At 37.6% G+C, this 13,935-nt stretch overlaps 1 protein-coding gene across 5 annotated transcripts in view; it reads right to left on the reverse strand.

The window, feature by feature from the left end:
* SCAPER (S-phase cyclin A associated protein in the ER) overlaps nt 1-13,935 on the reverse strand; it is a 169,172-nt gene that overhangs the window by 68,351 nt on the left and 86,886 nt on the right. For 3 of the 5 annotated variants that reach the window (XM_072870683.1, XM_072870686.1, XM_072870688.1), the window contains exon 23: nt 8,771-8,900. In XM_072870683.1, the coding sequence (XP_072726784.1) occupies nt 8,771-8,900 (130 nt within the window). The remainder of the gene's footprint in view (nt 1-8,770; nt 8,901-13,935) is intronic. The other 2 variants (XM_072870685.1, XM_072870684.1) reach the window with 1 other exon arrangement.

The following is a 13,935-nucleotide window of genomic DNA, read 5'->3' on the forward strand; positions in this document are numbered from 1 at the left end:
GGAGGGTTACTTAGATCTCAGATTTTCCATCAATTATATCTGCTGCATCAGTTCCTGAGTTCATGCTCTGAGTTCAGATTCTGTACTTTCCTAAGGACAGGTAAAGACTAGACTAACACTTGCAACAAAGGAAGCATAAATACAGAATTCCCTATGTTACCTTCTGTGTTAGCAAAATTATTAGATTTTCGGTAGTAAAATACAGATTTCCGAGGGCCTGAATTCTAGTTTTATCTAGTAAAACAGACTTATTTTTAAGTTTTGCAATTCAACACACGATAAAGTTTGGATTTGGACTTCAAATAATTTTTAAACTGTTATAATTCAGCTTTACATTTGATTAATGACTTCCCTTCATGTGACATCACTGTAGCTCTGGAACTGGCTACTGCAGTAGTATCTGAAGTTCGAAAATTGATAGATTAAAAAATTAATCCATTCTTTGTATACAAATACATCATATGTTTAGCTAAAATGAAGCTTAAACTTATAACTTCTGATTGTCTATAAAAAATAAGAACAGCAACTACTTTCATAAAGAGCAAAACCCCAAAACGTTGATGAAAGCACAGTTAAGATAGTGTGCAAGTCTTTATTTTATATTTTAAACACTTCAGCCACAAAATGCCCACTGCCCAAAATAAAAGAAGGCTTTTTGGTGTAAGCCAACACACTATGTATCAAAACTTTCATCTAGCTAAGAGCCAGAAGACACATATCATGTATACAAGAGAAAGGCAGTACGTTACAACAGGACAGCACCAGTGACTCCGCAGGGTCCCAACTGCACCATTGCAAGGGTGGAGATGGAAAGGGCGCAGGGCTGATGTGGGGCTCGGTGGCCTTTGCTAGCTTGTTTTCATCTACAGCCATGAACTTGCCTTGCCAGCTGCTGCCAGAGGTCAGCCCTGCTGCTGGTCCCGTGACACTCCTGCCACTGCAGCCAAGCTGAACTGATGCTCAAGCACTAGAGGCTGGCTATCCCGATCTGCACTACAGATTAGTATCAAATGTAGATAGCACAAACAACAGTGGCTCATAAATATACCTATTTAACTGTGGGCATGTGGCTACTTTCTTTTTTTTTTTTAATGAATACTGTGCACGTGTGTTTTTCCTATAGAACACTCCATATGATTGCACATTTAAGTCTTGACAGGATATATACTGATTACTTATGTAAATAACCTAATGCACCAAAACCAGGAGACATGCTGCTATGAGAAGCTCAGTAGGAAAAAAAGCTTGTAATTTCTAAGCACATTGGCACACAAAATGCCACAGAAATGGCTGAACCTGATGTCAGAAAGACGAAGGCATGCTCCAATAGGAGTACTCAAATTGAACAAAACTGGGGCCTGTTTGTCCAATACAAAAATCAACAATATTTTAAAGCCTGTGTTGAACATAGCCATAACTAAACACAGAACTTTGAGAATTAACATGCAAATTAATTTAGCAGGCAATACGTTTGGCCTTAGAGGTCATATCAGTATTAACCAAATTAAAACCTTATGTAAGCATTTTTCTTCCAAAAACAAAATTTGACTTCTAAATAGATTTATTGCTTTAAGGATTAAAAGGACATGCTGTTGTTTCTGCCAGGAGTGTCCTCTAGTGGAGAAATGGGACATATTAAGTAAACAAGAAAACAGAAGTGGGCTGCATCACAGAAATCACCCTGTCAAGGAAAATACAAACACCTCTCAATCACAAATGTGCCTATAAAAGTTTGGCAACTTGACCAAGCTTTTCATTACTATAATAATGCTTAAACATAAATGTTAAATAACTTTTTAAAGCTTCAGTCAGACTGAGAAATGCATCAGTTGTGAGACTATATACAATAGTTGGTTGAGTGTGTTAAATTATATACAGATAATGTGCCTCTGTGTGTATGCATGTATATAGACAAGAACACAAAATACAGACAATGTGGCTATAATTTGGGTAAAGCCACTAGTCTGTGACTTAGGTAAATTCACTAAAACAGTAATTTTCACCCTTTTTCAAATATAATGCCCCAAGATGCTTTTCCCAATTTAGTAAGAGGGTGACAGATAAGCTGACACCTCCTGTGATTTCTCCAGCTCTCAATGAATCCATGTATCAGACTTTATGCTGGGTTTCTTCTAGAGGTGTAGACATCCTTAACGCTGAACTAGTGACTGTAGCTTGCCTACAGAAATGCTCTGCTACTGAAATGAGGAATTTATTCTGTTCACAGCTCCCAAACTCATCTGTTATTGTCTTCCTCTCTCCATCTCTTCCTTTTCCTACTTAAAAGACAACCAAAACAATTTTGTGTGAAAAAAAAACCCCACAGATTTTTGCCACCATCTTATTCTCAGCTGACCCTTCAATGCTCCAAAACAAGAATTATTAATTTTGAAAAGATTACTGAATCATTGCTGTCTGCTAAACACTCCTGCTTTCTTCAAGATACTGATCTTCCTTCCCTCTAAGGAGTCTAGCTGATTAGTAGAACTAAGTTAAACTTGGATCAATTGTTTTTGGCCAAAATTTAGGTTTAAAATTTGCTGCTTCTAATTCACACTTGACAGTTTTCTTCAATTATGAAATAGAAGCCACAAACCTCAAGCTATGGCCTGTGCGCTTTAAAGCTAGTCTGATTTTTCCAGTGAAATCATCTAGCATAAAATACACTACCTATTTATGTCACTCTTGCTTAGCTTACAAATTCAAACTTCCTTCAAGAGTTTGATATCAAATTACAGTATCTTGTCTAATGCTCATTCAAAACACCAAAAATTATGTGGAGCAATAATGCCATATCCAGCAAGTCAAGGAAAGCTTAAAGATACATCATTGCCTTTCAGCTGGTCCAGAATTCTATTCTTCTGAAAAATAAAATCCAGCCATTAAATTCAGTGTCTTTCAATCCTCTCTCTGATGGCTACACTACTCTGCTACACTAGAAATATGCAGCTACCTAGGTGCTTGAGCCAGCTTCACAAATTTTTGCAGCACCAGAATCAAATGCAGGAGTTTGGGAATCACGAACGCCACTGTACTCTTAAATACTTAAATAAGCAACAATACTGAGTAATACTGAGTATTTATAGCAGGGGATTTGCTTCTAAAATCTATTTTGTCTGTATATACACATATCATATATATTTCATATACACATATACACACACATAGAAGCAATTTTAAATTTTTTTATTTTTCAATAAATTTATCACAAATGGTACAAAAGCTTACACGTGTTCCATTTAACATGGCATTTGTTCCATACCTTAGTTCTTTGGCAGTTTTTAATTTTATTGTTTTGGTTTCTGATGATTCAGAGTTTGTATTACTGGATTAAAAAAAATAAAAAAAAAATCAGGCATAGCCAGCCAGGCAATTCTGTGTGCCTTCCAAAAATTGGCCTATTAATCTTCACACTGGCTATGGTCACCATACCCAATGGGCCTGACAGTTTAGAGAATAAAACATAAATACTGGGCCTGACTGAGTTGTTAAAGCCAACCATTTCTGACAGTCTTTACAATGGGATAAACACTGTCTGTCTACAGTCCCCAAGTATTTGAAAGCTACGACAAACATTTTACTGAAATGTAAATAACTGACATCATGACTGCTGAAGCAGGAGGCTGAAAATTCTATCTAAAAATCGCAAAACCAAAACCATTGCCTGACACAAAACAAACCATTAATGGTCACTGAGAGAGCACTTTTTAGAGGTCATAAGCATTGAGATCTTTTTTTAAAGAAAGTATTAAACCACTGCAGTCAATTAATAGCTCAGATTCACACATTTTTCAGGTAAAAAATTACACCCTTCCTAAGGAAGTACATTTTTTACCCTGAAATCTGTTTCCAGTAAGAATACTATTCTGAATTAGTAATAAAAATTAGTATTTTGAAACTTACCCTACTGAAAAGCAGCTAGTTTTAGATTTGTATGAAGAGAGCTGGTAAGTAACTATAAGTGCTGTGGCACAATTTATTAAAAGCCTCCTCTTCTATTCTCCTGCTTCCATTTTACTTCCACATTTTAACAACTTAATTTGTGCCCACTGTTATTTACTGAGATTTTTACAGCACCTAGAGAGCCTGAAGGAGATTAGGCACACAGATATCCTCAAAACTGTACAAAAATCACAGAAAGTTTTATGAACATTAGAATCAGTGAAATCTTGTTTGTTAGGGCTTTGTGCCTTGTGACAGACATGCGAGCTTCACCTGTAAAGTTTGCTTAGGCTGGGACATTTATAAAACCTCTATCCTTCCCCTGCAGCTGCAGCCCGCTCCTCAGCAGCACATCTGTAAGATCTTCTGTCAAATCACTTAGTTAAAGGAATCTTACAACTTGTGTTGTGATGAAGATCTTTTTTGCTTGTGGTCTGATAAGAAACACCATATAAAAATAATTCCAGCTAAGCAGATTAACTACTGCACTTGGATTCCAAAAATCATGAGGTTCCCTCATGATCATATTGAATCTGTGTCATACTCCCAGTCAGAAGGATGAGACACACGTTAAGGACTTGTCTAGATGTCACATGTAAGTATTCTACAAATTTAACTAAAGTGATTTAACTGCAGTGTTCTAGCTGCAGCTGAGCCAGGTGAAAAGGCTACTGCCCTCAGCTGCTTGTCACCATCCTCTTTATTGAAGGAGCATCCTGCCACATTCCTCAGAATAATGGTGTCTGTCATCTCTGCCTAGCCCAGACCTATCAAAATCACCTAAAATACTTTAAACATTTAAAAGTAGGGCTTTTAAAACCTGGACCCCCAAAAAACCCCTAAAAACAAATTTTGGGAAGAACATTAGGGAAGTGATGTTCTGTCAGCAAGTCTAAGGATGACCGTATGAGAGGCAGTAACCTCTGACCTGGGTCAGGTTCCTAGTCTCACAAATACATGTACTTCACTCAGTGTAACATCTAATGTCTATACAGTAGAAAAATGGGCTTGTTTTTTCTAAATCAGTAAATATCACCTCTATACATTGAGGGAAATACATGATATAAGCATAAGCAACTTAAAACTGTACCTGTAGTCACACTAATAGGATATACAGCTTTAAATATACTGGTTTCTGAAAGCATTCCATATTACAGGACATTTCTGTATGAGTGCTCAAGTCAGACTTGAGCAGTTAATCCGGGATTCCTTGCACATCTGAAACACACTGCTGCCTTGGTAATGGATGTGTAAAATCAGTCCCATCAAAGAATGAACATGTATAAAATCAAAAGAACTGTGGCAGAAAAACTGCCTTAGCCCTGCAGTTTCAAACATTAGCTCTGCCTTCTTTAATAGGGTACATGAGTTTTTCTTTTAGCATCAAAGGCCCATTTGCAGGAGATCTTAAACTGAGCATTATCAGATCTTATTGAGAGCTTGAAGAGTCCCATATGACAATCTGCCAACATCAGGCCAGGGCTTTCTGGTAACATTTGCATGCATTTTGCTGTTGTGTCTGTGTGTGTGTGTTTGTTTTTTTAATATACTTTTAAACAAAGTAGAGGTGAAAGTGAATACAACTTCCTTCCAGAAGGGATGACAGACTACGCACAAAACCCAAGGACTGCCTTCTAACCATCTAGAGCACACCCAGACCAGCACCCTAGCAGTACATGTTGTAGATACATCTTGGGGACAGCATACCAGGCATAGACGACACCATCCGGATTTGTGCCTCCTGCTTGATGTTACTAGCAGAAGCAAGGACACATGACCTGAGGGATATAAATCTACTTGAAACTGGAATGACATTGCAGTTTATGACTTTATAGCACCTTTTATGTTTATTTAATTAAAATACATGTGAACCACAGGCTGTACGCAATTAATGGCCATACTCCTTGTCAAATCCTCAAAACCTGCACTTCGACTTGCTTACTTGCAAATACTTCTCTGGCATATGGTGCAATACATTGAGCAGTTGTAGAGCTTCATTCAAGTAAGCCAACCTGGAGATATTAAGAAGTGTCTGGAGATCTAACAACCACTTGAAGCAAAACAAAGCAACTCCTCTTTCATTTATTAGCACTCAAATCATGCATTGAATTCAAAGGGAAAGTTGCAGATTTTGCTGTGTTACATGGGGAACCAGCAGCTGCCTATGAATTCTGTGTTAGCAGCAGGTAAGGTGCTACAATAAACGCAGACAGGACTTAAAACAAATACAGTGGTTAAGATGTAGCTTTGCCTGAGAGACGGATTTCTTAAATCTGACTCTCTAGAGGATATGCCGATACAAAAACCTTTTAGTTTAGACAAACTCTTCTTGCTATATTGGTGAAATCACTTGGCCCCAAGTGCAGAATCTGCTTATGTCCAGCAGACCAGGAAGGCATGCAAAACAAAAGCAAGTTTACCACAATAATCATGCAGTTCTCACATTATAAAAGAAGTTCAGAAGTGAGAAAAAGCCTTATTCTTTACTATGAAACATAACAGATGAAGACTAAGTCCAAAAAGGAATTGTTAGCCTGATTTGATTCTACCTGAAGGCAAAACCCAGTGAGACAGGGTTGCCAATCTTTCATATGTGGCTTTTTTGTGATTCAAGTTTGCGTAAAGAATACACTCCCACCCTTTAGTGCTGTTTTAGTACAGTCATGGAATTTCTAATGAGCTGAATAACCCTTCCTTCTGTTGAGAAATTTAATGGTATTTATTTTTCCTATTTACTGTTACCAACAGCAGCTCAGCATTTTACTTCATGCTTTGTACAACAAATCTTTATTTCCCTGGTGAGACAGTATAAATACATTTTTCAGTCAGTGTGAACTATTAATAAAAGAAAAATCCAATGTTTCACAGCATGACTGAAGAGAGGCTTTTTTGGACCAATTTTATTTTATAATACTTTTGCATTATGACTTCTGAGCCTGAAGAATTTCTAGTAAGTGGCAAGGATCTATTGTAGTGAACTCTGTCCTCCCTCAGGGCAATTCTTTATTCAACCCAGGCCATTAGCAAGGGTAAATCAATGTTATCAGCTCACACACACTGACAGCTTGTGTGGTTCCCACTCCCTCATTCATCCCCCCACATTATGGTATATTTTTATGCTCTCCAGGGAAATTCAATTAACAGTGTCAGTCTCCTCCTCTCAGTCGATGACTGACACCATCAAGATTCTTTTCACCGCCCATTGACATGTAAGATGTGTCTGCTGATTTCTTGACTTGCAAGTTAACAAGAGAATTACTATCCACTTCTATAAATGACTATGTACGATCTGTGCCATAAACACAGTGACAGCTATTGAAATCAATCTTTCTTGACCTTATTGATTAGGACACTCAGATATAATAACACTTCTTCAGTGGTAATGTTTTGGGGGTAAAAACCCAAACTGACAACAAAACAATGCATGCCTGTTAATACTATCAAATTTATCTTTTACTTCCCCACTGCAGACTCAACAAGCAGTAAAACGTTACAAACAATTAATGATTAACATTTAGCTGCAATTCATGTCTCATTTAAAAAGATCTCAGAAAACATCTCCTGATGAGAGGCTGGATACAACACCACTTCTGAATAACAGTTTCCAGTAATTATTTAGATAACTTTCAAAACAGATACCTCTTTTTATAATCTTAATGCAACAACACGATTTCTATATTTTGAAATAAATAATTATTGAAAAATTAATTTGTTAACACAAATACCGCAAAATTTGAAAATGTCACAACTTTTTCAAAAATGCTATTAAACTTGATCAGCAGCGCAAAATAACTAACAGAATACATGGCAGAACCCTATGCATCCCAGGCAGCGTTTAGTATTTAAAAGCATATGTTATTAGCAGTTGTGTTCCACATTGACTAAGCTGTGAAAAACATCAAGCAGAGCTCTCATCTTCACAGACACCAACTCTGAACCACAATGATGCAACCCCCTCCTCAGATTTCATTAATTTCTCTCATAAATGATTTTCATGATTTCTTGATTACAGATATGAAGGAGAAGTATTTTCTAATGGTTAGAGACAGAACAGAACATAATGTTCCAGCTGAAAACTCAAATACCATGGTCCTAATAGAGCAAAAAAATGCATTACAAGACACAAAGCGCTGTGGCAGCAGATTGACCATGATGAAACAGCAAAAGAGATGCAAATGCTATGCTATCAATTAAAAAAATCCAACATTTACCATAAACAAAAACATGTTCTACAAACATAGCACTTCAAAAAAATTCAAAACATAGAAATAGCCCATGTATATGCACAACATACCTTCATCCTCCATCAAAGATCTACCCAAAAAAATACAGGCTTTGTTGTACTCCAGGAAAACTCAACAGATTTGTGCTCCTTCAAAACTCAGCCAAAACACCACAATATGGTGGCTGTGACAGCAAAGCTGGCTTCAATTCTTTCCTCTGTTCTCCGCTAACTGTTTTGGCCCCTTATTGTAGAAGTTGTTTGTGGGTATGCACTATAAACTAGATGACTGAAATGGCTCAGATTAAAAACAATCCTAATGAAAATACAGTGGAAGTACAGCTTGTCATTATCCAGATGATCTAGCATCAGTGAAGCATGTTTTCAGCACTTCTGCAAAACTGCCTATATAAAATCCAATGTCTAGATAAAAGCATCCACTGCTGCAACCACCACAGAGAAGTGTAATAGCAGACACTGCTTGTTACACAGAGGTCATGTATTCATCAATAAATGTTTAAAACATGCCCAAATCCAAAGTGATTATATTGGAGGGCAACACAGTTTATAGGTTAATCATAAGTTATATAGTAACAGTCACAATACCTCTTTTTCCAGAATACGAGAGATCTCTCCTAAAGTCCTGTCCAGAGCAGAAACCTTGTTGTTCCCCAGCGAACAGCTATCCTGCATTTGGAGGTGCTTTAAAAGGTCTTTTGCTAATCGCTGTAACCTTCAACATTAAACAGAAAACAAAGAGCAGATAAAGCAAAAACTCTCCTGATCATGTAAACTTTCATCTTTGTATTGAAACTCTAACTGAATTTCAATAAAGCAATCATGAAAAAATCTGTGTAAAAGTATTATCACCACCTATACTGAACAGCGTGTAAAATAGGCAATACAGCAAGGAGATACTGTCAGCTTAGAGTGTCTATGAAATTTCACTATCTACTTTTGCAGGGAAATGGCATAGAAATTGTGTGAATAGTACAGCCATAAAGGTGCTTCTTTATTAGCTACATGTTTGTTTCTGTTGTTGTTCGATAGAGTTAATTTCCCTATTCTCCCTCCACAGTTTATTCTGCTAGTTTTTGCCATCTTCATTTTCAACATGATTTCATCCTCCTTTTCTTCCATCATTCAATCCTTTCCACCCACTTAGCCGAGTAGTTTGCTCTTGAGATGAGTAAGGGAAATAGAACAGCAGACTACTTGGCTAATTTCTTATAGGCATCATAAAAGAAATGGCTCTTTAGAGCTATTTGAATAAGTGAAAAGTAGTGACTTTGCAGACTACCTCAGAAAGGGCATTTTATTAATGAGGGTCAGTAATGAAGCCAAAATGCAGAGGTGGGAGAGATGTAGACACACATGGGTTAGGATTCATTTCAATTTTACACATCTACATCTGGGCTATTCACCTATGCTCTTCTGCTAGGCAGCAAGGAGAAATACGCAGTTCCAAGGCACCATTCATCTCATCCTAAGGTCTAAAATAAAACAGTCAAAACACAGTCATAATGTATCCTTCTTTGCCCTGAATGTGAAGTCAGTAATTAGCTCAGATGTAGACTTCTACATCTGTAGATGCCTTAAGGCAGATGATAAAAATGCTAGAGTCCTGTAACTGGAGACTGAGAGAAGTAGGGAGGAAGTATCATTCAGTACTTGCCATGTATTTGTTAACCGTTGCCTTAATATCTGCTACTTGCTGCTCTTAATGACAAGCTCACCATTTGGTGGACCTTTGGTTTGATCTATTGAGCAATTTGTACTGAAAGTGGGATGAAGCTGGTAACTGAGCCTCATGAGTAGGAGAAATACTGTTGTGACTAGAAGCAAACATAGCTCTATAGGAAGGAAAAGAGAGGGGTAGGGTAACAATGCTTATCATAAAATGGGAGATCATCAGTGTAAAAGGGCCAGAAAGCATTCATGACGTGACCACAGAGTAATGGCAAAGAGAAAATTACATTAACGAGTCTCTGAGAGGCGAGAAAGGAGACAGAATGGCTGGGGAATGTACCATGATAGTCACGTGTATTAAAAAAAAAAATAATCAGAATATTCATTTGGGGCAAGAATAGAGAGTTTCCACTTAATCAATAGGAAACAGGTACTCTGTACCTTTTCTTTGAAAAAAATAAGACCTTTCTTTAAAGCTTTCACAAGACTCTGAAAATACATATATGTTTTTAAAGTACAAACAAAAATGATTTGCAGAATTTTGAGTCTTGGACTTCTTATCATCTGGTCAGCTGAATCCACTAATATTCAGTCAGGATTTTTCTATGACAAGAAAAATAAAGGGAGATTACATCCTGATGAGATTTTCTGCACTGCTATTTCCTCTGTGAAAAATGAGATTGGAGGAAACCTCTGTCTAACTCAGTAAGCCACGAGCTAAGTGGGAAAGAAAAGGAAAAGCCAAAATACAAGTAACTGCAGGACTTGGGCAGCAAATCAGATGACCACTAACTCTGCTGAGCATAAGGAGTAGATTGCAGCACCAATGAAAAGTCAAATTGCTGCAGTCCAGGAAGATGATCTAGAAGCACAGTATTTCAGGTATTCTCATAGAATGTGATTTAGAATGGCTATTGCCTTGGCAACACCCTAGCGCATTAAGCAAAAATAAAGACTGTCTCTCTTCGAAACATCTACCCAAATTCCATGATTAAAGCATATATAAAGCACTGAAAAAAACCCAGCACATTACATTGTAACTTCATCTGACAGAAGACAGCAAGACAGGTTTCCATTTGCTTCATTTAACATCAGAGGAATGGAATTCAATCAGGATTAACCACAGAGGCTAAAGAAGGGGACCTTCCTAATCTGCATCAGGCATCAGCAAACAAAACACTTAAGGTTTCTCAAAATACTACTCACAAGGACTCAAATAGAAATTAATCATATTACATTGTTACTTCTGTTGACAAATTCCCTTTCTTTGTCTTCAGTCTATAAAGATGCTACATATGTTAAATGTCACATTCAGTTTCTGTCCTCAGTTAAAAAAAAATCCTGTACAATACGTTAGCTCTCAAGGAAAAGCTTCCATCTTTCTGTTTCTTCTAAAAGTCTTTCTGGACACTTTTACCAAAATTCAAACTTTTTAAGTGTGTGTTCAGCATCACATGAAGAATGTGATGAATAGAAACATGAAGAATAAATTTTCAGTTCTATCACATTAAAGAATTACCTCTTACATCCTCATATCCTTTGGTTGTCTGCCAAAAAAAGGTAACGTATGCTATGTGATCACATGGGGGAGAGAAGGCAAATAAAAACTCCATCCTCCCACCGAGTGAACCTTGGAGGAATTATTCTATGTTAATATCCTTTATAGCGATGTTGTGGTTTAACCCCAGCCGGCAACTAAACACCACACAGCCGCTCGCTCACTCCCCCCTGGTGGGGTGGGGGAGAGAATCGGAAGGATAAAAGTGAGAAAACTCGTGGGTTGAGACAAAGACAGTTTAATAGGTAAAGCAAAAGCCGTGCACACAAGCAAAGCAAAACAAGGAATTCATTCACTACTTCCCATGGGCAGGCAGGTGTTCAGCCATCTCCAGGAAAGCAGGGCTCCATCACGCATAACAGTTATTTGAGAAGACAGATGCCATCACTCCAAACGTCCCCTCCTTCCTTCTTCTTCCCCCAGCTTTATATGCTAAGCGTGACGTCATACGGTATGGAATATCCCTTTGGTCAGTTGGGGTCAGCTGTCCCAGCTGTGTCCCCTCCCAACTCCTTGTGCACCCCCAGCCTACTCACTGGTGGGGTGGTGTGAGAGGCAGAAAGGCCTTGACTCTGTGTAAGCACTGCTCAGCAATAACAAAAATAGCCCTGTGTTATCAACACTGTTTTCAGCACAAATCCAAAACATAGCCCCATACTAGCTACTGTGAAGAAAGTCAACTCTATCCCAGCCAAAACCAGCACAACTGACTTCTTGTCAGTGTCAGAGAAATAAGAATAATTTTAGGACTGTTTCAAAGGACTAGAAATCTATGCAAGATGACTTGTGCTTGCATATACAGTTTATCATTACTATGAATGGATTTGGAAAGACAGAACTCTTTGTACATATTGTACTCCTTGGACATTCTTTGTATGCACTGTAGATTAATAGAGCATGGTATCAACACCTGATCCAGCATGGTATCAACACCTGATCCAGTGACTACATGGAAATACTATCGAGTCCAAATCCAAACATTTCAAGACGATTATTTAATTTTCCTTCTGTCCCCCAATTTGCATTCCTCCAGTTCTTACTATGCCATAGAGGGAATGATAAATAACTGAAAATTTACTGGGCTAAATAAAAGGGAAAGTTAAAGTTAATGTCTTTTTATCTGAAGTTATTTACATCTCACTAATTAAGATTTTAGTATTGCCCACAAACAGATAACTCAGAATGCAGAAGAAATATCATACAGGACATAAGGCACTGATTGGTCTTGGAACATTACCATAACGTAAACTTTAATAGATAGTATATTCAGCAAATACAAATACATTATCTGATCTTTTTGCACTGCAAATGGGAGAATGAGGGATATTCATATTAAAGGTTTATATAGCAAATATATAAACAAAATTAAAACAAAGTATTGTATGAATTAAGGTTTGCTTTTTAGTGTCAGCTAAATATTTTTAGCAGGTTTAATATATTTTATAAGCTAAAGGAAAAAGATCTCTGTTAATATTTATAGGCCACATTTCATCTCCCAAAAAAAAGCCCTGAAATAGTAACATCAATGTATTTCAGCACTTCCACATTTAAATCCGTGATTTCCTGGCTGCACACTGAATGTATGCAAGGAAGGATTAGTACAACTGGGCAGAGCGCTGGATTCTGTGCAGTTCCTGTACAGAAGGAGCGGTTACTCCTCCCGTACACTCCTGCCGAGGGCGGCCAGATGCCAGCCGGACACACAGCCCCAATTCTTCCTGATGCAGGCTGTGCCTGGAGAGAACTGAGCAAGTCTGTGGCAGTTCCTGCCCAGCCCGAAACAGGGAGTTATGCTGTGTCCTCTTAAAGCAATGTACAGCCCCTGCACTATTCTGTACTGCCTGCAGTTTGACCCCCTGCAGTAAAATTAATATACATGGTGGCACATGTGGCGTAACCGGATCGCTCTACATGCACAATGGAAAACACTGTTCTACGTCTTGACATAGTCCCAAGCACTGCTAGACATGAAACATCAAAATCTGCAGCTTCACACACCTTCTTTAGTTTTTGAAATGGAAGCTATCTGAAAAATTCCTATAAAGATTATTTTCTGAATTTATTTATTTGAATTCCTATAAGAATGCTCTAGCAATTCTCTGAAAATGAAATCTACCATCAACCCAATCATAAAGCAGGTATTTATCTTTTTTTAAAGTTTAATTGAATTTTATTTTGTTTACACTTCGGCTCTTCTATAGTTCACATAGCTTTCTGCACAAATACTTCCAGCTTCAGAGATTATCTTGATTTTTTTCCAGTAATCAGTATTTTGGTATAATATCTTATAACTGGCCTAACTGGACCCTAGCCTAGTACACCAAGAAAACCTACAAGGTAAATTTATCTTGGGAATGCACTGATATACTGTAAGGAAAATAAGAAATAACTGTATTGTTAAAGGCTTTGGGCCTCTGTAAGAACAAACTTCACACTACATTCCCATCTTTTCTCCAGCACACTCTTACAGGAAATAATTTTTCATTTCCTAACTCTCCTCTTCTTGTGCTGCAGTCCTTTTTCA

This window comes from Ciconia boyciana, chromosome 8, assembly GCF_034638445.1.
Source record: "Ciconia boyciana chromosome 8, ASM3463844v1, whole genome shotgun sequence".
In the NCBI taxonomy this organism is placed as follows: domain Eukaryota; kingdom Metazoa; phylum Chordata; class Aves; order Ciconiiformes; family Ciconiidae; genus Ciconia; species Ciconia boyciana.